General features: G+C 44.3%; 1 protein-coding gene across 1 annotated transcript in view; it reads left to right on the plus strand.

The window, feature by feature from the left end:
- Window positions 1-303: 303 nt before the first annotated feature.
- hsdl2 (hydroxysteroid dehydrogenase like 2) overlaps window positions 304-27,837 on the plus strand; it is a 183,658-nt gene continuing 156,124 nt past the window's right edge. Inside the window, exon 1 of the mRNA XM_085984644.1 lies at window positions 304-673. Coding sequence (XP_085840770.1) covers window positions 657-673 — 17 coding nt within the window. The 5' untranslated portion in view covers window positions 304-656. The remainder of the gene's footprint in view (window positions 674-27,837) is intronic.

A 27,837-nucleotide genomic window follows, 5' to 3' on the forward strand; every position in this document is an offset into this window, starting at 1 on the left:
AAGGCACTGTATAAATGGAAGTTCTTTCATCTCTTAAAACTCCGAGGAAGCTAAAAACCCTGGAATTGTTTAAGAAACGATTGGATGGTGAAATGAGAGGAACTTTCAGGGTCTTGCTGGATGAATTGAAACAAACCCCAATTGCCTTCCTCGTTCATAACTCCCAGAGTTCTCGCGTGACGACCTGACGATGCGGAAATGTGGCGAAGTCTGATGATTGACGCCCCATCTGACCAATCAGACCGTCCCAAAATGTAGTAAGATTCCAAATGCAACGTTAGCCTGGAATTTCCGCGAATCAGTGGAGTGGGAAGGGACAGTGGGAACGGAATCAAAAAAATAAATCCCTGATTTAATGCAATAAATTAGTTTCTATACCAGCGACACTTATGAACCTGTTAAGATTTCTGTGATTTGTAATTTATCTTTCGGACAAAAAAAACGAACGCAGTTTGACCTTTAGGTGGAGTTGTGTTGAGCGATATGTTTGCGGAGAGAAGTGGAGCAAAGGGCACATTCGAGGAGGGGGAGTTTCATTGAAATTCATTGATTAGTGCTTGTGACTTCCACCTCCAGCACCTCTCGTCCCCCTCAAACCGTCAGTACCAACTAGGCCGTGTTCTGTACTTAGGCACTACAGTACTGTCCTCCTGAAGATGTTGCAAAACACGGGGTAAGCGGATTTTTTAGCAAACGCGTGTACAGTTTATATGTTTTATACAAAAGCAAGAGGAAAAAAAACGAGGCATAGCAACTGTACTAAAGTTTGCTGATCGCTTTTTATGAAGTATTTAAGGTTCATGCACGTTCTTCTGAAAGTTTACAATCTTCCCCCTTCCCCTTGCTGTTTAAAAATTAAACAGTGCAAAATGCCCTAACGGTGTGTAAGCCTAGTTGCAAGTAGTTTAAAAAAAAATGTAGTGACGTCTCGTAATCCTGGGGACAATGCAACATTTATAGTTCAGTTTCAGTATAAGGTTGTATATAATATAATGTAAATATATAGATAGCCCTGAGAAAATAATGAGGCTTCTGATAGTTTGTAGCGAAGAGTGTTATCTGATTAGGTGGGGTTGGTAAAGCCACGATTAACTCACTTCCTTTTAGGAATACTATATAATAAAATAAGAATAAAAGTATAATTGTGTTTTATTCAGAATTGGAGTGATTGCGGTACACAACAAGGGCAGAGTTAGGAAGAGTTCATGGTGGTAATGATTAAGGAGAGCTGTTTGTAGATACTTATTTATAATGTAGACTATATCCCAAAAGGCTTTGAACAGTTAGCTTTTTGGCCTTCCTGTCGATAAAGCCCACTCTTTGGAAAATGACATACAACAACCACTTGTATTTATATCACGCCTTCAACGTAGTAAAACGTCCCAAGGCGCTTAACCAGCAGGAAGAACGTGGCATTGATAATGTAATGTAAATAAGCTGCTTGGCCAGAATGGTCTGATGTACAGAACCCAAGAGCAAAGTACAACATGAACCAGCTTTCAGTGCAAGATTAGGAAAAAATGTTGCTCCTTCCACTAGTGTAGAGTGGTGGATGTGTGGACTAGACTTCCACCAAAAGTGGCTAATTCTATGTTGATAAAATCCAAAATGAAGAAACCCTGAAATCTTAGCTGGTTAAAGCATTTGACTAGCTGAGCCACACAAACGATGAAGGCCCCAGGTTTTATCTTTGGGGCAGAGAGGTGAGTGTTTGCTGACTTAACTGACCTCTGACAGGTTGGTGGGGGGAGGTGCTCGGCTCCATTTGCTCCCTCAATGTCCCTGTTTTATGGACATTTCTTAGCAGCCACAGATCCTTGCTGGAAGTGTGTGGATGCCAAGTGAATACAGAAGTGGGCTTGACTGTGATTGAGCACATAATCCAGGTTGACAGCTCAGTGCAGTACTGAGGGAGTACTGTGCTGTCGGAGGTGCCATCTTTTGGATGTGACGTTAAACCAAGGCCCCATGTGTTAAAGATCCCATGGTACTTTATGAAGAAGAGCGGGGGAGTTCTCCCGTGTCCTGGCAAGTATGAGATTAAATGGGCTAAAGGTCTTCACCGAAAGCTATTTCTGGTCTGGGTGCCTCCTAGTCACTTAAAATCCTATTGATAATCGCACCATAACATAAGTGGTTTTGGAGCACTTGGTAGTGCAGGAGCACCTCTAAGCAATTTAAAAATGGAAGACATGATGGAAGTGGTGTTAGCGTTCTAGTTTTGCACGTATGATTCGATTTTACTTTGCATTAAGTACGTGTGTAAAGTATACACAAAATAAAGGCAATGCAGTTAATTAACACATGTATCTGGGCAAACAGTTACCAAGTGTTCGATATGATTAACACGTACCACTTCTTCTCTCCTTAGGCAGTCCCTTGGAACCGAGGATGACTTGCTTCCACATTAAAAAAGAGTTCTCAGGTGACTGAGTGAGTCCAATGCTGGACCTACAGTCTGTCACGGGTGGGGCAGACGGTGGTTGAAGGGGCGGGTGGGTGGGGTGCTTGGGTTGACGTGCGCTCCTTGCGCTGCCTGTGCTTTCCTTCCGCTTGCTCTCGGCGAAGAGACTCGGTGTTCGGCGCCTTCCTGGATTTTTCTCCTCCACTTTCTATGGTCTTGGGCCAGGGATTCCCAGGTGTCGGTGGGGATGTTTCACTTTTTCAAGGAGGTTTTGAGGGTGACCTTGAAGCGTTTCCTATGCCCACTTGGGGCTCTCTTGCCGTGCCGGAGCTCTGAGTAGAGCGCTTGTTTTGGGAGTCTCGTATCGGGCATGCAGACGATGTGGCCCGTCCATCGGAGCTGATTGAGCGTGGTCAAAGCTTCGATGTTGGCCTGAGCAAGAATACTGACGTTGGTGCGCCTATCCTGCCAGTGGATTTGCAGGATCTTGCGGAGGCAGCGTTGGTGGTACCTCTCCAGTGCTTTGAGGTGCCTGCTGTACATGGTCCATGTCTCTGAGGCATACAGCAGGGTGGGTATCGCTGCTGCTCTGTAGACCATGAGCTTAGTGCCGGGTTTGAGGTCCTGGTCTTCAAACACTCTCTTCCTCAGGTGACCAAAGGCTGCACTGGCACACTGAAGGCGGTGTTGGACTTCGTCGTCAATGTCTGCCCTTGTTGACAGTAGGCTCCCAAGGTATGGAAAGTGGTCCACGTACCACTGCAGTATTAATCAGTGACGTAATTTAATCAGGATAGCCCTAACGGAGAACATTGATAAAACATCACAGTTGACCATCTACATGCTTGTGCAGAGACCTTTTTAGATGGCTTTGCAGATAGGGTGGGAGGAAGCTCTTATCGAGCATAAACACCAGCATAGACCAGTTGGCCGAATGGTCTGTTTCTGTGCTGTACATTCTCTGTAAAAAATGGTTTTGTTCAGTTTTGAATCTGATTTAATTTTATTGGTTTTTGGGTGTTCTGATAGCATCGTGGTCATGGGTGTAGTTGATATATTCTGGTGACCACACCAAAGGAGTCACGATTAATTGGGTTGCGAGTGTATGTGTTAGGCAGCTAAGTGTGGAAGTTCTATCAACGAAGAATTTAACTGATTTCTTTTGGACCTCTGAGCCTTTTGCTGTCTTACATCACTCACTATTTGCCATCCCTTTTATTTGCTTACCACCCAATCACTTTGACTAGAGCCATAGATTTCTCACAACTGAATTTGCTTCAACCATTCACATTGCTTTCAATAGTCTGATAGCTCAATTTTTCAATTTAAAAAAGTGTAAGGAGATGAAAATGAGCAATCTAGTTTAGTGCTAGTTCATTCTCTTGTCTCGTGTGCACAGTTATTTGGTATTCTTGTGTTTTGGCGCATAACTTCAGTTGTACTACGTCACTATTTTCTTCTAAGTGTCCTGCCGAAAGAGTAATGCATGTTTTTGTTTGCATTAACAAATGTATGAGGATTGATGAAATCCATGCAGTATGGCACAGAGCTATGAAGCACGGGGTGCAACCAGTTACAATGCTGACATCCCAGATTTGAAGAGTATTGGAGATCACGGGAGAAGCGATGGCTGCGTTCTGTGTGGTATAGCAACCTTCTTATTTAGGGCTTACGAATCAATATTTGTGACCAATAGTTCAATCATGGTGTTCAAAATGGAAAGAGCATTGTTGATAATCAAATGAACTGGTAAATAGTTTTTTCGTCCAATATAAGTGCCTGTTGTGACTTTTTCTTTGTTTGGAGCAGATTCTAAGCAATACCACAATGATTAGAGGAATGTTTGGGGAATGGAGTTTATATCCAACCATTTTTTACCGGGTATGCCCATGCCCCTGTAAGGCGTCTCCAAATAAAGCTACATGTAAAAATGAAGAAAGAAGAGAGATGAGGTCTTTTAACAAAAAATACACACACACCAGCAGATCTCCCATGGCATTGCTCAGGATGAGTCGGAGGTTTATCGTGCTGGGCTATGACGAAGGGGAAGTGTAAAGTCCGCGTCTCAATAATACACGGACTGCGGGAGAACAATAAAACAGGTATTTTACTGAACAGGGAGTAATTCAAGACTGAAATACAGAAGCCTGCTATGGCTTTATATACAGGGGTGGTCATTGCCGGTACTGCAGTATAGAATCAGTTCTTCTCTTAAAGGCACATACACAACAGAAAGGAGCTGGAGTTGGCAAGAGGTGCACATGGGCAATGTAAGGATTTGGAAAATGTGATGGGTGTAAAGTGTTGTTTGGTTCTGGGGAAGTACTTCGTGTTCCTTACTGCAGGTTGATAAAGAAATACATTTGTTCCCCATATAAACCACAGTTACATAAATAAGCCTGTACATGTAGTTGCATGAATTGATAACCCATTAAATATTGTTACCTAGGTCAAATTTAGCTTGAGTTCATGCTTTACCTTGTTTTGATTTTATACAAATTTACAGTCACTCTAATAATGTGCCTCCCTGGCTCCTGGTGCTGTCATTCCTCGGGTATTTTCCATCCATCCCTTAAGAGAAGTGCAGAGCTTACAAATAGCAAGACCTGGCACGCTCTGCAAATGACCACGATTTGAATCAGTCACTCTTGCAAAGCGAAAAAAAGGTCTTGCTCTTTTTCTGAGCCTCCCAGTGCCAGAATGTGGTGAAGATGATTTGACTCTGAAGGGGCGGTAACTAAACTGCATTCTGCCAGCTGTAGTGCTCCAATTGCTTGCAGTGACTGACTGGTGTGGCCTGGAGTTGCAGCCTGCTACCTAATGGAGCCTTTTTACTCAATTAATGGAATGATTGTGCAGGTTTTTAAAGATAGCAGCATTATACCATATGATGAACAGTATGTTGTTCTGCTTCGTTGAAGGCCGCACAAGTCTAATTGCTGTTAAGTAAACACTGGATGGAGTCATTCAGAGTTTAATTTTGTTTGATCAGTTGCTGGGGTTGGTAGAATACCCAGCCCCCATTTTACCAAATAAAAAGTAATTTATAAATTAGCACAAGACTTTTTTCAACTCTTGGAAAAGATTTCTAATTTTTGAATGGGACCATTTTCACCGCAGCAATGCAGAGGTGAGGACAAGGTTGAGATAAAAGCCGCTGAGAACTGTTGATGGTACACATGTGGCTGGATGTCCATCTGACCTTTTTAGAATCTGTAATATATAATGAATAAATCACAGGAGTTTATTTAAAAACCGCTAATATTGCATTTGGGCTGGAGTCGGGCTGCTTATGGGAAAACAGACGGGATTAACGTTGTAATTAGGCAGATATAAGGAGACTTCATAATTTTTTTAAAGTATTTGTACCATCAGTACCTTCCTTTGTATTTTTGCTTCTGTGTCATTATCGTCCTTGTAAAAAAATGTTTTAGCCTGATCATTGAGTGGCAACTTGACCAATATTTGAAGAAGAGTAGGGGAGTTCTCCTGGTGTCCTGGCCCACATTGACCCCTCCACCAACACCACTAAAACAGTTTAATTGGTCATTTATCTCACTGTCATTTGTGGGATCTTGCTGTGCAGACATTGGCTGCAGCTTTTCCCTGCATCACAACTTCACAAGTACTTCATTGGCTGTGAAGCACTTGGGGACGTCCTGAGGCTGTGCAAGGTGCTCCATAGAGGCAAGTTCTTTCCATCCTCCTCCTGTAGTGGCGCTTCTCCTGGTATGGATGGTGTCAGCAGCTAGCTCAGTGTAGATACCGAGAGGTCTATTTTAGGAAGCCATTCTACAGTTTGATGGGATGGTGCTTGCAGGAGGAATGCATTGATGCATCCAAGTGGATGAATTATTAATGAAGAAAAATATTAACCAGCCTTCCTCCTCCGGTCATTGAAATGTTCTCTTTTTTTAAAAAAAAAATCATTTTTACATTCCCATTTCCTGAGAAAGTAAGCTCACAACCAGGCCCCAGAGCTCTGCTCATGTCAGTCTGTAGACAGGTCATTGGGAGATGAAAGAGAGACTATGTACCCCTGATTCATCCTAAGAACTAGTTAGTGCATGTACGTGGAAACTTGACTTGAGATTTGTCAATTCGTGCTCCAGGGTGTTGCAAGCTCCAGATTTTAACTTGAGCATCTTGAGCAATGTCACTGGAAATTTTGCTATGTATGTCATCCGAAGTCTGGATCTGTCACTGTTCATGTTCAGAAATTCTCGAGAAATTGCTTTTTGGGCAGTGAAAAGGATAGGGATAAATTTTTACTAGTATAATTTTTGAAATGCCAGTGTAAGTAATGTGAAATGTTCCAGTCACACATGAGAGAATTTCTGCAGTGATTGATGCTGATCAAAGTATTGTCTGAACCTTCAGCTCTGCAGTGAAGTCATTTGGAGGTCGAAATATGTGGGGTTTTTTGCCTCCTGAAGGCATCAACAACTTCTTGGAGTATGCCTCTACAGGTACCCACATTAAACCGTCACTGTTCGTGTGTGTGGGCTATCTGTTTGACCAAAGAGCCGATTCTGTCCTCACCTGGTGCCCACCCACCTATGCTAGTAGGAGATGCTGCATCGTGATTAGGAGTGGGAGCTCTGCCTAAACCAGAAGTAGTGCCCCGAACACTACCCGCACTGAAATCAGTCGGAAAGAACGACTTGTATTTATACAGTACCTTTCACAAACGCCGGATGTCCCAAAATGCTTTTCAGTCAAAGAAGTACTTTTGAAGTGTAGTACTGTTGTAAAGTAGGAAATGCAGCAGCCAAGTGATAATGACCAGATAATTTTTTTAAAATTCCTTCATGGGATGTGGCCGTCGCTGGCAAGGCCATCATTTATTGCCCTCAAGAAGGTGGTGGTGAGCCGCCTCCTTGAACCGCTACAGTCTGTGTGGTGAAGGTACTCCCACAGTGCTGTTAGGGAGGGAGTCCCAGGATTTTGACCCAGCAACGATGAAGGATCGGTGATATATTTCCAAGTCAGGATGGTGTGTGACTTGGAGGGGAACTTGGAGGTGGCGGTGTTCCCCTGCGCCTGCTGCCCTTGTCCTTTCAGGTGGAAGTGGTCGTGGATTTGGGAGGTGCTGCCGAAGAAGCCTTGGTGAGTTGCTGCAGTGCATCTTGTAGATGGTACACACTGCAGCCACGGTACGCCGGTGGTGGAGGGAGTGAATGTTGAAGGTGGTGGATGGAGTGTCAATCAAGCGGGCTGCTTTATCCTGAATGGTGTCGAGCTTCTTGAGTGTTGGAGCTGCACTCATCCTGGCAAGTGGAGAGTATTCCATCACACTCCTTACTTATGCCTTGTAGATGGTGGAAAGGCTTTGGGTAGTCAGGAGGTGAGACACTCGCCGCAGAGTACCTAGCCTCTGACTCGCTCTTGTTGCCACAGTATTTGTGTGGCTGGTCCAATTAAGTTTCTGGTCAATGGTTACCCCCAGGATGTTGATGGTGGGGGATTCAGTGATGGTAATACTGTTGAATGTCAAGAGGAGGTGCTTAGACTCTCACTTGTTGGAGATAGTCATTGCCTGGCACTTCTGTGGCGCGAATGTTACCTGCCACCTAGCAACCCAAGCCTGAATGTCGCCCAGGTCTTGTTGCAAGCGGGCATGGACTGCTTCATTATCTGAGGAGTTGTGAATGGCACTGAGCACTGTGCAGTCATCAGCGAACATCCCCATTTCTGACCTTATGTTGGAGGGAAGGTCATTGATGAAACAGCTGAAGATGGTTGGGCTTAGGACAGTGCCCTGAGGAACTCCTGCAGCGATGTCCTGGTGCTGTGATGATTGACCTTCAACCATCTTCCTTTGTGCTAGGTATGACTCCAGCCAGTAGAGAGTTTTCCCTCGATTCCCATTCACTTCAGTTTTACTTGGTCAAATGCTGTCTTGATGTCAAGGGCCGTCTCTCTCGCCTCGCCTCTGGAATTCAGCTCCTTTGTCCATGTTTGGACCAAGGCTATCATGAGGGTGGAACCCAAACTGGGCATCCGTGAGCTGGTTATTGGTGACTAAGTGCTGCTTGATAGCACTTTCGATGACTTCTCAATCATCAGCAAAGTGATGGAAGGTTAGTCTGATGGGGCGGTTATTGGCCGGCTTGGATTTGTCCTTTTTGTGGACCGGACGTACCTGGGCAGATTTCCACATTGTCAGATAGATGCCAGTGTTGTAGCTGCACTGGAACAGCTTGGCTAGAGGCGTGGCTAGTTCTGGAGCACAAGTCTTCAGCACGATAGCTGGGATGTTGTCGGGGCCCACAGCCTTTGCTGTATCAAGTATGCTCAGCCATGTCTTTATCACGTGGAGTGAATTGAATTGGCTGAAGACTGGCTTCTGTGATGGTGGGGACCTTTGACGTAGGCAAACGCTTCAGCCTTGTCTTTTGCACTCACGTGCTGGGCTCCACCATCATTGAGGATGGGGATATTCATGGAGCCTCCTCCTCCTGTTAGTTGTTTAATGGTCCACCACCATTCACGACTGGATATGGCATCGGTCAGTTGTGGTGCTACCGAGCCACTCTTGGTGATGGACAGTGAAGCCCCCTACCCAGAGTACATCCTCAGTGCTTCTTCCTAGTGGTGGAGTACTGATTCCAGCTGAGGGAGGGCGGTAGGTGGTAATCAGCAGGAGGTTTCTTTGCCCATGCTTGACCTGAGACTTCATGGGGTCTGGAGTCAATAAGGACTCCCAGGGCCACTCCTTCCCGACTGTATACCACTGTGCCGCCACTCCTGGTGGTTCTGTCCTGCTGGTGGGTTTGGGACACTGGCTGAAAGGTACGATTCTGTGTGTCTGACTGTCGGGCTGTTGCTTGACGAGTCTGTGGGACAGCTCTTCCAATTTTGGCACAGCTTTCCCAATTTTGGCACAAGTCCCCAGATGTTGGTGAGGAGGACTGGGCTGGGTGTGCCGTTGCCGTGTCCGTAGCCGGTGCCGAGGCCAATGCGAGGGTGGTCCATCCGGTTTCATTCTTTTTATTGTTTTTCATAGCGGTTTGAGAAACATTTCAGAGGGCAGTTAAGAGTCAACCACATTGCTGTGGGTCTGGGGTCACATATAGGCCAGACCAGGTAAGGACGGCAGATTTCCTTCCCTAAAGGACATTAGTGAACCAGATGGGTTTTTATGACAATCTGGTAGTTTCATGGTCACCATTACTGGATCATTAGTCCAGGCCTCTGGATTACTAGCCCAGTGACATTACCACTGTGCTACCGTTCCCTATCTGTTTGTGATGTTGGCAAATTAATTTCAACACCAATAAATGTGAGATATTACATTTTGGTAAGAATAATAGGGAGTTCACATATTACTTGGCAAATAAGAATCTAAATGGGGTGGGAGAGCAAAGAGATTTCTGAGTATAAATCACTAAAATTAGCGGCGCAGGTTAATAAGGCCATAAAAATAGCAAACCAAGCACTAGGGTTTATCTCCAGAGGGATAGAATTGAAAAGTACAGAAGTTATGCTAAACTTGTATTGAACCTTGGTTCGACCACACTTGGAGTACTGTGTACAATTCTAGTCGCCATATTATAAAAAGGATATAGAGGACCTGGAGAGGGTGCAAAAAAGATTTACAAGGATGATGCCAGAAATGCAAGGCTATACCTATTAGGAAAGGCTGGGTCTCCTTTCTCTTTAAAAAGAGAAGGCTGAGGGCTGACCTAATAGAGATTTTTAAAATTGTGAACGGTTTTGTTAGAGTAGACACCGAGAGAGTGTTTCCACTTGTGGGGAAGAGCAAAACTAGAGGCCATTAATATAAGACAGTCACTAAGAAATCCAACAGGGAATTCAGAAGAAACTTTACCCAGAGAGTGGTCAGAATGTGGAACGTGCTACCACGGAGTGGTTGAAGCGAATAGTATAGATGCATTTAAGGGGAGGCTAGACAAGCATATGAGGGAGAAGGGAATAGAGGGTTACAGTGATGAGAGTTAAATGAGGAAGGATGGGAGGCGACTTGAGTGGAGCATAAACACCGGCATGGACTGGTTGGGCCGAATGGCCTGTTTCTGTGCTGTATATCCTATGATGTTGGTTGAGGGATAAATATTGGCCAGGGCACCGGGGAGAACTCCCCCGATCTTCAAAATAGTGCTGTGAGATCTTTTACATCCACCTGAGAGAGCAGGCAGACGGGGCCTTATTTTAACGTCTCTGAAAGATGGCACCTCTGACAGTGCAGCACTCCCTCAGTACTGCACTGAAGTGTCAGCCTAGATTTTTCTGCTCAAGTCTCAGTCGTGGGACTTCTGTCTCCAAGGCAGGTGTGCTACTGACTGAGCTATTGACCAGGGATCTACCTGCTCTGTGTTCTGCTACTCACTGGATAAATTCACTGAATCAATAAGATTTGTTTGAAATAAAAGAAGTTGTCAACCATGGAAATTACTGAGCATTTAAAATATTTCCAGCACTTTGTTGATTTGTCTTTTTTTATATAATGATCTGAATGAGTTTTTACTTTTTTTAGAAAAGGGCGTTTTATTGAATAAAAATGCAGCGTTATGTGTAGTGGTGGTTAGTAATTGCAAGAAGCCATGACATGAGATAATGTAGAATTTTAGTTGCCTTGCTTGCAGTCTTCTGTGGAATATTGCTATATTTCAACAACAGCAACTTGCATTTATAGAACGCCTTTACTGCAGTAAAATATCCAAAGGTGTTCGCAAACAAAATTTGACACCGAGCCACAAAAGGAGTTATTAGGAAAGGTGACCAAAAGCTTGGTGAAAGACGTAGGTTTTAAGGAGCGCTTTGCATGGCTGGAGAGATGGTGCAGGAGGGAGGAATCTGGATTCCTGAGGCATTGAGACCATTTCTGGCGAAGGTGGGACCTGTACAAGCTGGACAAGTTACACCTCAACAGAGCCGGGACCAAGATTCTCGTGGGGAGGTTTGTTAGTGCTGTTGGGGAGGGTTTAAACTAACTTGGCAGGGGGATGGACACCAGCATATAGGAGTAGAAAAGAGGAATTGTTGTATCCGTGTGTTAATGGAGACACGGAATGCAGGAGTTGGTTTCACAGGTGTTTACTGAACAAAGTCTGGAGGTGAACTAACAGATACAAGACACTATACAGGCTTATATAGCCCAAGTGGCCATTACCGGCATTACAGTACACAGGGGGCTCTTAAAGGCACATACACCACAATTCCTCCCCTTTTAGACAACCAGTACATAACATTTTAAGTAATCATTAATTAACATGTTACAAGAACAATAATCTACACATTTGCTGCAGTTAATAAATTATAAGTCAGTCTCTCTGGAGGCTTCCTGACTCGGTCTGGATAACGCCTCGGTGGTGTAGTAGGTTCTTTCGGCAAGGTCGATTCGGCTTGAATGCCAGTGTTGGGTTCATCTGGTTCCAGTATCACCGGATCGGAGGTAGATACTATGGGTATCTCTGCTTCATCATTAGGCATATAGAGTTGTGGTGTAGGTTGTCCCTTTTTGGATGACTCTATGATCTGGTCAGCATGGCGCCTTATTATGCTTTCTCCAATGTCCACGGTGTACATCAGCGGTCCTAGTCGTGTGCAAACAGTTCCAGGCTGCCATTTCTCGGTACGGTAGTCCCGGGCCAAAACTTGTTGACCTATCTGGAAGGTTCTAGTTGGCCTTTCATTCATGCCTTGAAATTGCCGGTTCTCTACGTCCCTTCTGATTGGCTTGATCAAATCCAGCCGGCATCTTAGTCTTCTATTGGAAAAACATCATGGCGGGAGTTTGGTTTGTAACCACATGTGTTGCATTCCGGTACGCAAACAAGAAGTTATCTACCTTATGCTGTAGATTTATGTCTTCATTACCCATGGTCTTTATGGCCTTCTTGAAGGTCTGGACAAACCTTTCAGCCAATCCATTGGTGGCGGGATGGTATGGGGCGGACGTGTAGTGCTTAACCCCATTGTTTTTTAAGAACTTCCTGAATTCTTCGAACACAAATTGCTGTCCATTATCAGAACAGATCTGTTCAGGCAGCCCATTCCTGGCAAATATGGTCCTTAATACTGTGATGGTTTTTTCCGTGGTGGTGGAGGACATCTTTATTACCTCCAGCCACTTGGAGTGTGCATCAACCGCGATTAAGAACGTTGAGTCCATAAATGGACCAGCAAAGTCGATGTGTACCCTTTGCCATGGAGATGAGGGCCACTTCCATGGATGTAGAGGGGCTTGTGGTGGGGCGTTTTGGACCTTCTGGCATCCTAGACAGCTCTTGGTCATTTCTTCGATGTCTCCATCGATACCTGGCCACCATACAAATGCCCTAGCTAGGTTCTTCATTTTCACTCCACCCAGATGCCCCTCGTGAAGCTCCTTTAGCACTTTATCCTGGAGTTTGGGTGGAATCACCACTCTGGATCCACACATCAAGGTTCCTCGGCACACTGACAGCTGTTCTCTTCTTTGCGAGAATGCTGGCAACAGTGGTTCTTCATGTGCTGGCCATCCCTTCACGGTTAAATCGTAGACTCGTGAGAGTCGGGTCATTTCTCGTTTCCTTTTCAATGGCAGAATTTGTTACTGGTAGACATTCCACTATGGTTGAGTGGAACATCTCCACTGTCGGTGCCTCTTCTACCGTTGGCAACGGTAGGCGCGATAACCCGTCGGCATTTCCATGCTGTTTTGATCCTTTGTATTCTATGTCATATTGGTGTGCCCCTAGGACAAGGGACCACCTCTGTAGCCTTTGCGCTGTCATAATGGGAACACCCTTTTTAGGGTTGAATATGGAGACGAGGGGTTGATGGTCAGTCAACAAGGTAAATTTTTCTCCGTGTAGGTAATCGTTGAATTTCTTCACTCCCCATACCAGGCCGAGTGCTTCCCTGTTGATCTGGGCATAGTTACGCTCAGCTGAGTTCAATGAGTGTGACGCAAACGCTATCGGCCGCTCCGAGCCATCAGGGAATCTATGCGATAATACCGCTCCTACGCCGTAAGGGGATGCATCGCACGCCAGTCTGATTGGCCGTGATGGGTTGTAATGAGCCAAAACTTCCTTGGACGTGATTAAGCCTTTGCATTTATGGAAGGCACGTTTACAGTCTTCGCTCCATTTCCAAATTACTCCCGTTTTTAGCAGTTCGTTAAGAGGGTGCAGAACAGTTGACCAGTTCGGTAAAAATTTATGATAGTATTTTATCAATCCCAGGAACGACCTTAATTGTGAGACATTTTCAGGTGCTGGGGCTTTTATGACCGCTTCAATTTTTTCAGGTGACTTATGCAACCCTTCCTCATTAATTATGTGGCCACAATATGATATTTGTTTCTGGAAAAATTCGCACTTGGGGCGATTTGCTCGTAGGCCCCGTTCTCTCAGCCTAGTGAGCACCTGCTCCAAATTGGCAAGGTGCTCGTTGTCGTTTTCTCCTGTTACAAGGATGTCGTCTAGGTAGCATTGAGTCCCCGGAATCCCTTGGCGGACTTGCTCCATAGCTCTTTGCCAGATAGCTGGAGCTGATGCTACTCCGAAAACCTGCTACTCGGAAAACCAGTCAATTGTACTGGTACAGGCCTTTGTGTGTATTTATCGATACTTTTTAGAGGCCTCTTCAACCTCCATCTGTAGATATGCCTGTGCCAAGTCAATTTTGGTGAAACGTTTCCCTCCGGATAGTGAGGCGAAAATATCTTCTATCCTAGGAAGAGGATACTGTACCGTGTGAAGGACTGGGTTTACAGTCACCTTGAAGTCCCCACAGATGCGAATTTTTCTCTGTTGTTCAGATTTATCATTATTCAGCGTTTTCTTCATGACCGGGACGATGGGTGTTGCCCACTCGCTCCAATCTATCTTGGATAATACGCCTGCCTTTTCCAAATTCTCCAGCCTTGCCTCGACTGCTGGACGAATTGCGTATGGCACCGGCCTTGCCTTAAAAAACTTGGGAATTGCCGCATCTTCCACTTTTATTGAGGCGGTGACGCCTTTCAAGGTTCCTAGTTCCTGTTGAAACACTTCCTTGGCGTTGGCCAAGATGTCTTTTAATCGTTCAGGTATGACGTCATCATCATTTTTTTTCTTACTGGTCACCGTCAGCGCCTGAATGGAGTGCCAGTCTAAACGTATCTTCCTGATCCATTCACGTCCCAACAGCGGTGGACCACCATCTTGCAGAACGTATAAATACAACTTCTGTATTTCTTTGCCGTTGTATACAACAGGCACCCTTATTTTCCCTTTGGGGTATACTTTCTGCCCCGTATATGTTTTCAAGATAATGGATGTGTCTTTCAAAGGTATATGCGGAAATAGCCGCTCGTAATCCCGTCGACTTATGACGGCCAGAGCTGATCCTGCATCTAGCTCCATTTTAACTGGGGACCCCGCTATCGTGTGGGTAACCCAAATGGTCTGGTAATCTTCTTTGGCAATTACATTATGTAATTTGAGACCGCTTAGTCTCTTGTTTCCGGAGTCGCTATCGCAGTTTTGGTCTTCGGAGCTACTGTCCGTCATCATTTGTGCCTTTCTGTACTTTTCCTTATTGATTTTTTTCCTGTCCGTGGATTTTTTGTTTCCAGATCGGCATACACGTGCAATGTGTCCAATCTTTCCGCATTGCCTGCATGCTTTGTCCTTGAACCAGCAGTCCCTCTGGTCATGGGAGGATCTGCCGCAGCGATAACGTCTCTCGAAACCCTGTGTCATTTCATGGGTGCCGAAGTCCTGTGGCTTTTGCTGTATCTCTGCAGCTCCTCTTGCGGCTGCTTCGCATGATACAGCCACACTGAAAGCCTTGTCCAGTGTCAAATCTTTCTCAGAAAGTAGCCTTTTCTGTGTTCCTTCACTTAGGAGACCGCAGACGAATTTGTCTCGTAGAGAATCTGCCAGTCCTGCCCCGAATTGGCAGTGCTTTGACAGCTTCCTTAATTCGGTGAGGTAATCAGCGTTACTTTCATTCTTGTGCTGATTCCTTCTGAAGAATTTGAATCGTTCCGCTATCAGCAGCGGTGTTGGGTTTAAGTGCTCCTGTAGGGTATCAACAATCTCCTTAAAATTCTTGTCCTTCGGTTTGGCTGGACTGATTAAGTTTCGTAACAGCCCGTATGTCCTTGCGCCCATTAGATTTAGAAGTACTGATGCCTTTTTATCATCCTCTATTTAATTTGCTGTGCAATATACCTCCACTCTTTCCACATGTGGTCCAATCCTCTATATCGCTCTCGAAAGCAGTAGTATTGCCAGTCTTAGGCATCCTGAAAAAAATGGCGCCTCTCGCGCTTTCCTTTCTTCCCCGCAGAAAAAAAATGGCGCTTCCCGCCGCTGCTGACAACGCTGTTCTCCGTGGTTTTTATTTACATAGGTATTTTTAATAGGTGGAGACTCGTTCCCGTCGGACTCTCTGGGACTTTTCCCTCCCTCTGCTTGGTCCGAACGCCGACCTGCTTTGCACCGAGGGCCGTCTCCCGAGTGCTTCCCCCCCTCTGTCTGTGTTTGCCTTCGCTGCTCGGCCCTGCTGCAGAGCCAGCCGATGGAGCCCCAGCCCGCCGCCCAGGAAGGATTATTGCAGTGCCTGCCACCAGCTCAGCTAGCTGGTGAAACCACTGTTTTTTTTTCTTTCTTGTTTTTCTTCGATTTTGGACGTCTGAGGAATCGATGTCCTTGAGGTGCTGCCGAATTGCAGGTAAGTCCATTTCCAATTCGTCGCCACTGTTGTATCCGTGTGTTAATGGAGACACTGAATGCAGGAGTTGGTTTCACAGGTGTTTACTGAACAAAGTCTGGAGGTGAACTAACAGATACAAGAGACTACACAGGCTTATATAGCCCGAGTGGCCATTACCGGCATTACAGTACACAGGGGGCTCTTAAAGGCACATACACCACAGGAATAAGGTGCATAAAAGAGTATGTTGGCTAGAACTAGAGAAGATAGTACTAGAGGCGGTAGTAGTACCATATTAGATAGGAGCAGACTAAGAAAGACTACGAAAAATTCAAAAATGGGTTTGAATGCATGTACGTAAACGCACAAAGTGAGGTGAATAAGGTTGGTGAGCTACAAGCACAATTAGCTGTGTGGCAATAACGGAAACGTGGCTTAAAAACGGGGAGGACTGGCCACTTAATATTCAAGGATAGAAGGTGTTCAGAAAAGATAGGGAAGGAAAAAAGGGAGGTAAGGTGGCAGTGCTGATTAAGGAAGACATTCCAGTTTTGGAAAGGGAGGATGTTCTTGAGGGGAGAAGGACAATATCCATTTGGTTAGAGTTGAGGAGCAAAAAGGGTATGATCACACTATTGGGGGTAGTCTATAGGCCTCCAAATAGTGAGAGGGAGGTAGAGGAGCAAATCTGCAGGGAAATCGCAGGGATATGCAAGAGCTATAGAGTGGTGATACTGGGCGACTTTAATTACCCAAATATTTGTTGGGATAATGCTAGGGTAAAGGGAAAGGAGGGGGAGGAATTTCTGAAATGTGTTCAGAAGAATTTCCTTGACCAATATGTTCTTGGCCCAACTAGGGAGAAGGCATTGCTGGTTCTGGTGCTGGGGCATGAGGTGGGCCAGGTCGACCAAGTGTCTGTGGGAGAACACTTGGGTATGAGTGATCATCGTATAACAAGATTTAGATTAGCAATGGAGAGGAGCAAGGGACAATCTAGACTGGAACTTCTAAACTGGAATAGGGCTAACTTCAATGCGATGCGAAAGGATCTAGCCAGGGTAAAATGGAGCCAAAGACTGACGGGAAAAACTGTAACGGAACAATGGGTGATCTTTAAGGAGGAGATGTTCCAAGTACAGGCTAGTTGCATCCCAACAAGAGGCAAGGGTAAGGAACCATAGCAAGGGCTCCTTGGATGATGAGGGAGATGGAGAAGATGATGAAACAAAAAAAAGAGGATGTATGATGCATGTCAGGTGAATTCTTCAAGGGAGAACTAGACCAAATACAATAAGTTGAGAGGGGATGTGAATAGGGTTGCAAAATTCTGGGAATTTTTACAAGAGGAAACTTTCCATGGGAATTTTGGGGAATTTATGGGAATTTAGTTTTTTTGCACACTGATGGTTTTTGTCTCTGACCCTTATATTATCTTTGTCGTCAAAATAGACATACTGTTCCATACAAATAAAAACAGACTTTCAAAACTTTATTTAGGTTATAATTTTGAACTTTATTGAACCCCCACAAAAAAGACCCATCTAAAATAAAATAACAAGAGCGTCAGCTTATTTAGCCTGTAATTTGTCCTTATTTTGTCCCTTTGAGCCTTCTACTCATGAGTCTTCTGAGTCTTCTACTCCTCATTGCTCCTCCTGATTCTCTGACTCTGGCTCTGATGTGTCCATTTCCTCCTCTGTGTCAGTGTCTAGCTGTGTGGTGGACACTTCTGTATCTGGCTCAATAAGTTGTAGGTTCGCCCGGATAGCCACCAGTTTCTCCACTCTCCTGTTAGTCAGCCTGTTGCGCACCTTTGTATGCGTATTCCCAAAAAGTGACCAGTTTCGTTCAGAGGCCGCTGATGAAGGTGGGATTTGGAGTATCACCGACGCAATAGGTGACAGGGCCTCAGATGCACAAAGTCCCTTCCACCAGGTATTTGCACTGATATGCTTGCATGATTCCCATATCCCATCCCCATTCCAAAGACCTTGCTTGGTCGCGAACTTTGCCAAGACTTCCCAGAACTTTGCCCACATCCAGATTGAGATGGTGTGAGAGGGTAGACATCACAGCGCTGTTGATCTGTTCTCCAGAAAGTATTGGTCTCCCAACATGCTTTGGGTCCAGCATGTATGCTGCAGCATGAATCGGCTTGACACAAAATTCTTGACGCGTCTGTATGAATTGAACAATTGCCTTCTCCTCTGCTTTGAGCAGCAGGGATGTGGGTAGGGCAATGCCGATTTGTTCTTTTAAATCAGTAAAAAGCCTGAGAACATCTGACAAGACAGCGTCATCATCTCCTTCAATCTGAGCAATTGCAGATGCTACTGGTGAGAGTAGCTTAAGGCTGCTAACCACTCTCTCCCAAAACACATCATCCAGCAGTATTTTCTTGATGGTGGTTTCCATATCCCCAGACTGGGATATTGCCATTTCTTACAGCGACTCCTTCCCCTCCAGAAGGCTGTTGTACATTATGACAACACCACCCCATCTAGTGTTGTTGGGCAGCTTCAGTGTGGTGTTCTTGTTCTTTGTCATTTGCTTGGAGTTGTAGGTTGCTGCAACTACCTGTTTTCCCCTGACATACTTAACAACTTGCTTGGCTCTCTTGTACAGTGCTTCCATGGCTCTCAAACCCATGATGTCCTTGAGGAGCAGGTTAAGCCCATGAGCTGCGCACCCAATAGACGTAATATGAGTGAAGTTGTTGCATTTGGATAAATGCTGCTGCATCTTTGTGGCATTCTTTACATATGGCTTTCTACAGTGTTTGCACATGTACACAGTCTTTCCATCTTTAATGCCTGGGGTAAAATGCTTCCACACAACGTGGCATTGTTCTATGCAGAGAAATAAAGGGCATTCATCTGTGTCGAACTGCGGTTGATCAGCACGATTGCAACAGGGTGAGTACATTTTTGCTGATGCTCCATGTGATGGAAGCATGACCTGTACACACACAACGCTACATCACCAATAGTGTATTATTTTGTATATTTTAAATTGAAGGACAACAGAGTTCAACAAGTAACTGGTTTATTTGGTATAAAGTCTGATTTACTTACTGCATCATCACAACATCAGCAGAAAACAAAATGACTTCCCTCAGGACCCCTAACCTGGATCTTAAAAAAACTATAGCAGTCTTACAGATGCCTGCAGGCCAATCACAATTCGATATGCAAATATTACAAATAGAGGGAGCTAATCCCTCATCCACTCAACCAACCAATCAGGACACATTTGTTCACAGTCACACACAAAACTTGTAATTATTAAAACAAGCCAAGTAAGAAGATAAACATATATTGATTAAGAAATTCCTTAATAATTAAGATTCCATCTCTGTTAGTAATTTTAAAGAGGACCTGTGGGGGAAAAAAATGAAATACAAAAAAAACGATATTCTGCTAGCATGTGCTTTTTTGGGCAAAATTCCCAAGCTAAACTTCCCGTGGAAAATTTCCGGAAATTTACCGGGAACTTTCCACCCCTTTGCAACCCTAGATGTGAAGATGAAAATAAGATTGGCAAAGAGAGAATATGAGAGTAGAATGGCAGTTAACATAAAAGGGAACCCAAAAATCTTCTACCGGTGTGTAAACAGTAAGCGGGTAGTAAGAGGTGGGGTGGGGCCTATTGGAGACAAAGAAGGTGATATATGCTTAGAGGCACAGGACAAGGCTAGAATACTCAATGAGTACTTTGTATCTGTGTTTACGAAGGAGGTGGATGCTGACAAAATATCGGTAGAAGTGGAAATGGTAGAAGCAATGGAAGGGGTGACAATTGATAGACAGGATGCACTAGAAAGGCTGGCTATGCTTGGAGTAGACAAGTCACCTGGTGCAGATGGCTTGCATCCCACGTTCCTAAGGGAATTGGGGGAGGAGATAGCGGAAGGGCTTGCCATTACGTTCCAATCTTCCCTAGATGTGGGGGAGGTGCCTGAGGATTGGAAAGTGGCAAATGTGACACCATTGTTCAGGAAAGGATGTAAGGACAATCCTAGTAACTACAGGCCAGTCAGTTTAACATCAGTGGTGGGTAAAGTTTTAGAAACAATAATCAAGGAAAAAATTAATGGGCATTTGGAGAGGTTTAAGCGAATTAATGAGAGCCAACACTGGTTTGTAAAAGGCAGGTTGTGTTTGACTAATCTAATTGAATTTTTTGATGAAATAACAGAGGATTGATGAAGGGAATGCAATGGATGTTGTCTACATGGATTTTAGGAAGGCGTTTGACGAAGTACCACATATAAGGCTGGTAAACAAAATTGAGACTCATGGAATAGGTGGGTCAGTGGCTGTTTGGATAAGGAATTGGCTTAAGGACAGAAAACAACGATTTGTGGTAAATGGCTATTTTTCAGACTGGAAGATGGGAGACAGTGGTGTTCCCCAAGGGCCAGTGCTGGGGCCACTGCTTTTTTTGATGTATATAAATGACCAGGATATTGGAATACAGAGTAGAATTTCTAAATTTGCAGATGACACCAAACTTGGAGGTGTGGCAAACTGATGATATCAATCGACTGCAACAGGACTTAGAAAGGCTGGCAGACTGGGAAGACAAGTGGCAGATGGAATTTAATACAGAGAAGTGTGAGGTGATGCATTTTGGCAGAAGGAACAGGGAGAGACAATATACACTTTAAAACTGCCATTAAGAGTGTGCAGGGACAGAGGGACCTGGGAGTTAATGTGCATAGGTCCCTGAAGGTGGCAGGACATATTGAGAGAGTGGCTAGCAAAGCATATGGGATCTTGGGCTTCATAAATAGAGGTATTGAGTACAAAAGTAGAGAAGTTATACTGAACCTTTATAAAGCGCTGGTTAGGCCACAACTGGAGTATTGCGTCCAGTTCTGGTCACACTTTAGGAAGGATGTGAAGGCCCTTGAGAGGGTGCAGAGGAGATTTACCAGAATGGTTCCGAGGATGGGGGATCTTAGCTACAAGGACAGGTTGGAGAAGCTGGATTTGTTTCCATTAGAGCAAAGGGAGTTGAGGGGTGATTTGATAGAGGTGTACAAAATTATGACTGGTTTAGATAGGCGAGACAGGTAAAGGCTGTTCCCACTAGTTGATGGTACAAGGACTAGGGGACACAGATTTAAGGTTTTGGGCAAGAGATACAGGGGGGATGTGAGGAAAAACTTTTTTACGCAGCGAGTGGTGATGACCTGGAATTCGCTGCCGACGGAAGTGGTGGAAGCAGAGACAATCGATGTTTTCAAGGGGAGACTGGATAGGCACTTGAGAGAAATAAACTTGCAGGCGAATGGGACTGACTGGATTGCTCTGCAGAGAGCTGGCATGGACTCAATGGGCAGAGTGGCCTCCTTCTGTGCCGTTATGACTCTTTTAAAGGAGGAAACAGAGGTAGCAAGGCGGAGCGGTTTCGGCAGGGAATTCCAGAGCTTAGGGCCGAGACAGCTGAAGGCACAGCCGCCAATGGTGGAGCGCTAAAAATCGGGGATGCGCACGAGGCCAGAATTGGAAGAGCGCAGAGATCTTGGCGGGTTGTAGGGCTGGAGGAGGAGGTTACGTGAATGTAAAGTGATGATGCACTGACAAAACCCAGATGGCAGCAATTGACTTCCAACAGCGATAGGACCATTACTCTTGGTAGTGTATGTACCTTTAAGGGGAGAACTACTTTTTACAGCTCCTGTATACTGCAGTACCAGCAGTGACCACACGTATATAAACTCTGAGTAGGGATCTGTACAATTAGTTTCAGAGTAACCCTCATCCAGTAAACACCTGTTGATTGTTCCCTGCAGTCTCGTGTCTAGTTATTGAAGGACGCACAACATCAAGATGCACGGATCTAACACTCTTGGGATACTTTTATGAAAATGTCAGGAGAAAGCGAATGTGATGAGGACAGACATTACTTGCAGATAAAGTAATACTGATTCTGAACATCACTGTACTGACCGGATTCAAAAGGCTGTAGAGCCAGGAGATGACCCAAGTCACTTTTGGATTGTCATCATGATGGACATTAGGAGTTCTCTTGATACATTTTTATTTATTATACAATATAATATGTACACTGAGACAGCCTAAGAACACACAAATGTATACATACAGGGTATGTTGAAGGTTACATGTAAAGAGCCCAGGCAGAAACTTTACTGTGTGAGAGTGGCATGGGAGTATGCTGGTGTTGGAATGTATTCACGAATCAAGGGTCAGTTGATAGGCCTCTGACCTCTGAGACAGGTCATGGATTCAAGCCCCAACCCAGAGATTTGAGCGTATAATGTAGGCTGACACTTCAGTGCAGAGAGCGTGTTGCATTCTTGGATGAGACTTAAACCTAGGCTACCATTTCAGGTGGATGTAAATGATCCCACAAAACTATTAGTGGAAGAGAATGGGAATTCTCCCAGTATCTTGGCAAACATTTATTTAACCCTCAACCAACATCATTGTTTTTAAAATAGTTTATCGGTCATTGACCGAACTGATGACTGGGACATTGCTGTGTGCAAATTATCTGCCATGTTTCCCTACATTATAACATGACTGCACTTCAGAAGTAATTCCATGGCTGTGAAGCATTTTGGAATGTACTGAGGTTATGTAAGGCACTAAGTAAATGCAAGTTCTTTATTTATTTCGTCTTTCAAATCAGCTACGCTCCTTGTTGTTGGTTAATGGCCAATTGCCTCAGTCTTGGTCTCGAGTACAGGATCCGTGTACCTTTGAACTGTGTATTTTGCTGTAATCTAGGATAGTGATGTTTGGGAAATTTTGCAAATTTTATCCTCCATTTATCTATTATTTTAAGGCCTCCTCCATTTCATTCACTAAGTCCTTCTTCGTAATGACGCAGCAGTCACACATCAGCGATCTGACTGTAGCAGTGTTGGATCTAGACCTCTGCCAGCAGGCACTGATCAGGTGTATCACAAACCAAGCTAGCAGGCTCCATTGCACTGACACCGACGGTATATTGACATACTCAGTCATAAACGTACTGAATAATCATTCAGCTTTGCACTTTTTGTAACAATGCACATGACCAGAACTTTTTTCTGCAGTTAGTGGTGCTGTACAGTATTCCAACTGAGCCGTAGAAAGAGTAGCTTCTAAATGAGTTAGAGTTGCGCAGTTCTGTGGCGAGACGTGCTGTGCAGTGGATTGTAACCATGTATAAAGTTCAACCCTCGGGTGTCTTGAGCTGGGAAAGCTGACGCAACTTATACTTGCGTTCACCTTGCCCTCGCTGGCTAGCTGGTTTACTAACTAATCCAAAATCAGTGGAGCAAAAACCGGTGCAATCATTCGTTCATTGCACGTAATAATCCTCCACACAACAGTACTTCAGTTCTAACTCTTTCTTTTCTGTATGTTTCCAACCTTCAAAGACAATTGCAGACAAGGCAGTCTGGCGGGCTAATGTTTAACCCATTTCATACTACACCAGAACTATTTACAATGCTAACCTAACCTCGACTGATTTGAAAAGTCCCCCTCCCAGGTTGGTGGGGAATTGCTGTCATGTGTAATATTGCACTCTTTAAGTGCATTCATGTACTCCTCCTGTAATGCCAGTGCAATGCTGTCAGATGATCGGGAAAAGTGATCCAACCGTGACTAACTGAAGAAGTTAAGGATAGCATTAGATTGAAAGAAGAAGCTTATAATGTTGCAAAGAATAATAGTAAGCCTGAGGATTGGTAGAGTTTCAGAAACCAGCAAAGGTTGACCTAAAAATTGATGATAAGGGAAAAAATAGAATGAGAGAAAACTAGTAAATATAAAAGCACATTGTCAGAGCTTGTACAAGTCTGTAAAAAGGGAGAGTAGCAAAAGTAAACGTTGGTCCTTTAGAGGCTGAGACAGGAGAAATTATTATGGGGAATAAGGAAATGGCAGAAACGTTAAATAAATATTTTGTGTCTGTCTTCACAGTAGAAGACACAAAAAGCATGCCGAAAATGTTGGGGAACCAAGGATCTAATGAGGGTGAGGAACTTAACGTAATTAATATAAGTAGAGAAAAAGTAAGAGAGAAACTAATGGGACTAAAAGCCGACAAAACGAGGGGGCGCAGTCTCAGGATAAGGGCTAGGCCATTTAAGACTGAGATGAAAAGGAATTTCTTCACTCAAAGGGGTGTGAATCCTTGGAATCCTCTGCCCCAGAGGGTTGTGAATGCTGAGTCTTTGAGTATATTCAAGACTGAGATCGATAGATTTTTGGACTCTAGGGGAATCAAGGGATATAGAGATCGGGCGGGAAAGTGGAGTTGAGGTCGATGATCAGCCATGATCTTATTGAATGGCGGAGCAGGCTCGAGTGGCCGTATTTCTTATGAGCTCAACATAAGTACAATTCTCGCTTCTGTCGTAAGGGTGGAGGCTGTATCTTTCAAGATTTATTGTATATTAAGGTCTTGCATGTTGCATGTAACTTTTCGTTGCATGAAAGAAAGGATATCATTCCATCAGAGTTTTAATCGTATCCCCCAACCTTGTGAGATAGACTTGTCTTTCATATTGAGCTGCAGACTTTGGCCTAATTCGTCATTCCTAACTCCTGAAGGCAGTGTTCATGCTCTGTTGGGCTCTAATCAGCACACAGGTGTTTAACCCTTTGTCATGTATTAGATACAAATTTTGCATATCTGTTTTAACCTTTTCAGAGGGCCAACTTTCCCCCTCGGCTTGGAGGTTAAAATTTTGAAGCTTTAGATAGACTGCACCTGTTATCAACCTGCTGGAACTTGGCGCTCAATCTTTTCATGGTGCACTTTTAACTACAATACATAAAGAAAGACTTGCATTTATTTAGCGCAGCCAGTATACGCACAGTAAGGAGATAATGACCAGATAGTGATATTGATTGAAGGATAAATATTGACAAGGACACCGGGGACAACTCCCCTGTTCTTCTTTGAAACAGTGCCTTGGGATCTTTCAGGTCTATCTGCGAGGGCGGACGGGACCTCAGTTTAATGTCTCTCTGAGATGGCACCTCTGACAGTGCAATGCTCCCTCAGTACTGCGCTGGGAGTGTCAGCTGAGATTTTGTAAAGTCCTGGAGTGGGACTTGAATCCACAACCTTCTGACTCAATTGGTTGAGCCACGGCTGACATTCGTGCTGGCCTATTTCATTTTAATGTGTCAAACTTTCCTCTCCGTGGCTGTTATGAAGGCAGAGCTCTTTTTTTACAACTTTACTGAAAGTGATGACCTCTTTCTGTAATTTAATATGTTGCTGGAGGAATGAATAGCTAATGTTCTGATATCACCACCAAAAACTGCCACATGATTTTTTTCTTCAATTTAAAAGATGGCCAGCGCATATGGGTTGTTTAAGGGGATTTTAATGTTTTGAAGTAAAAACATTTATTGGCATTGTTCTGATCATTGTCATCACTTATCTATGCATATTGCATACACTCCTGCTCTGCTGTTAGATATTCTCTGCACCAGAGGATGAAGGGCAACTATCTTCCCAAATCAACAGGTCAGAGAGAGAACATCGATTTTTCAACGCTCCACCATTGGCAGTCGTGCTTTCGGATGCCAAGGCCCTAAGCTCTGGAATTCCCTCCCTAAACCTCTCCACCTTGCTACTTCTTTCTCCCCCTTTAAGATGCTCCTTAAAACATGCCTCTTTGACCATGCTTTTTGTCACCTGTCCTATATGGCTCGGTGTAACGTTTTACTTGATAATGCTCCCGTGAAGAATCTTGGGAAGTTTTACTACATTAAAGACACTATATATAGAAACATAGAAGATAGGAGCAGGAGTAGGCCATTTGGCCCCTCGAGCCTATCCACCATTCAATGAGATCATGGTTGATCATCTAAATTCAGTACCCTGTCCCTGCTTTCTCCCCATATCCCTTGATCCCTTTAGCCTTAAGAAATATAGCTAACTCCTTCTTGAATATATTTAATGAATTGGCTTCAACTGCCTTCTGTGGTAGAGAATTCCACAGGTTCACCACTCTGGGTGAAGAAATTCCTCCTCATCTCTGTCCTAAATGGCTTACCCCTTATCTTTAGACTGTGACCCCTGGTTCTGCACTCCCCCACCATCGGGAACATCCTTATTGCATCTAGTCTGTCTAGTCCTGTTAGAATTTTATGTTTCAAATGAGACCCTCCCTCATTCTTCTGAACTCCAGCGAATATAAGCCCAATCGACCCAATCTCTCCTCATACGTCATTCCTGCCATCCCAGGTATCAGTCTGGTGAATCTTCGCTGCACTCCTTCCATGGCAAGAACATCCTTCCTCCGATAAGGTGACCAAAACTGCACACAATACTCCAGATGTGGTCTCACCAAGGCCCTGTACAACTGCAGCAAGACATCCTTTCTCCTGTACTCGAATCCTCTCGCTACGAAGGCCAACATACCATTTGCCTTTTTAACCACCTGCTGCACCTGCATGCTTACCTTCAGCGACTGGTGCACAAGGACACCCAGGTCTCGTTGCACTTCCCCTTCTCCCAATCTATTGCCGTTCAGATAATAATCTGCTTTCCTGTTTTTGCCACTAAAGTGGATAACCTTGCATTTATCCACATTGGGCAGATGCAGTATAATCACCCAACCTGTCCAAATCATACTGGATATAAATGCAAGTTGTTAAAAGTGCTACATAAATCCAGATTGTTATTTATAATCCAGTGGTCAACAAAATAGGAAGAAAAGGAGAGAAAATAAGTGCCTGGAATTTGTGGTGGGTAATAACAACGTACGAACCATGTTCGCTGTTATTACCCCTTTGAAACTGATCGCAACTTCAGGATGTAGCGCATGCGCATCCTAACGTGGAAATCCTTAAGCTAGGGTCATTCATTTGCTCCTCCAACACTGGCTGCTCTGTGGTCACCACCTCCCCCGCGTCCCCCCCCACACACACACATCCATAGCCGGATATCAGTATAATCTGTGTAATCAGCAAAACTGACAAACTTTGGCTCTTCTGTGTTCATGCCGCTGTTAAATCCTCCATTAAAAGTTAGACGATTTTGTATTAGGTGTACCTGGGATTTTAACAACGTATTGACTGCTAAACAAATGTTATGGCCCTGAAAAACACATTTTAATTTTGTGGCGTGTCAAATTTATCCATTTGAATAAAAAATTAATTTTTAAGACACTTTTTAATTTATTTTTTAATTTTTTAAAAGTTTGCTCATCGTTATTTCAGGTTTACCTTTTCCCTATGTGAGATCCCCAATCTTTGTTACGTTCTCTAACTTTTTAAAAAAGGTGAACTCAAAGGAGCTTACTCACTTTCTAGTTCTTGGTCTATGAGAATTCTGCATTGCGATTGGCTGCTTAGACAGCTTGTTGGCGTCAGAGCCGCTTGCACTATGGGATTCCCCATTAACTTACGCTGATTTCAACTGCATGTCGGAAAAGCCAAGCTTCTCGCCACAGAGATCGCGAGATCTTTGTGGGAAGCCAGTGGCGAACGCCTTTGCTTCGCTGCTGACCACAAATTCCGGGGCAAGATGTTTTTGAACTCAAAAATAATATCTCAATCTCCTTAGAATGCAGAGCCGTTTGTGTGTGCAGTCTCTGCAGTCCTGCTTGGATTGTGATGCAGCAACTGAATCTTTCAGTGTCGTTCAAAGATGTTGCTTTTGATGTTTAACTTCTGAGAAGGTTATAACCCACCTGCCCCCCACACACTCTCCCTTGTCACTTTGAAGGCTAAAATGTTCAAGCTCTGGATACACTGCGTCCACTTATCAAGCTGCTGGAGTGTAACTCA

This window comes from Somniosus microcephalus, chromosome 1 (assembly GCF_052327205.1).
Source record: "Somniosus microcephalus isolate GS21.2 chromosome 1, FLI_Smic_1.0, whole genome shotgun sequence".
Lineage (NCBI taxonomy): Eukaryota > Metazoa > Chordata > Chondrichthyes > Squaliformes > Somniosidae > Somniosus > Somniosus microcephalus.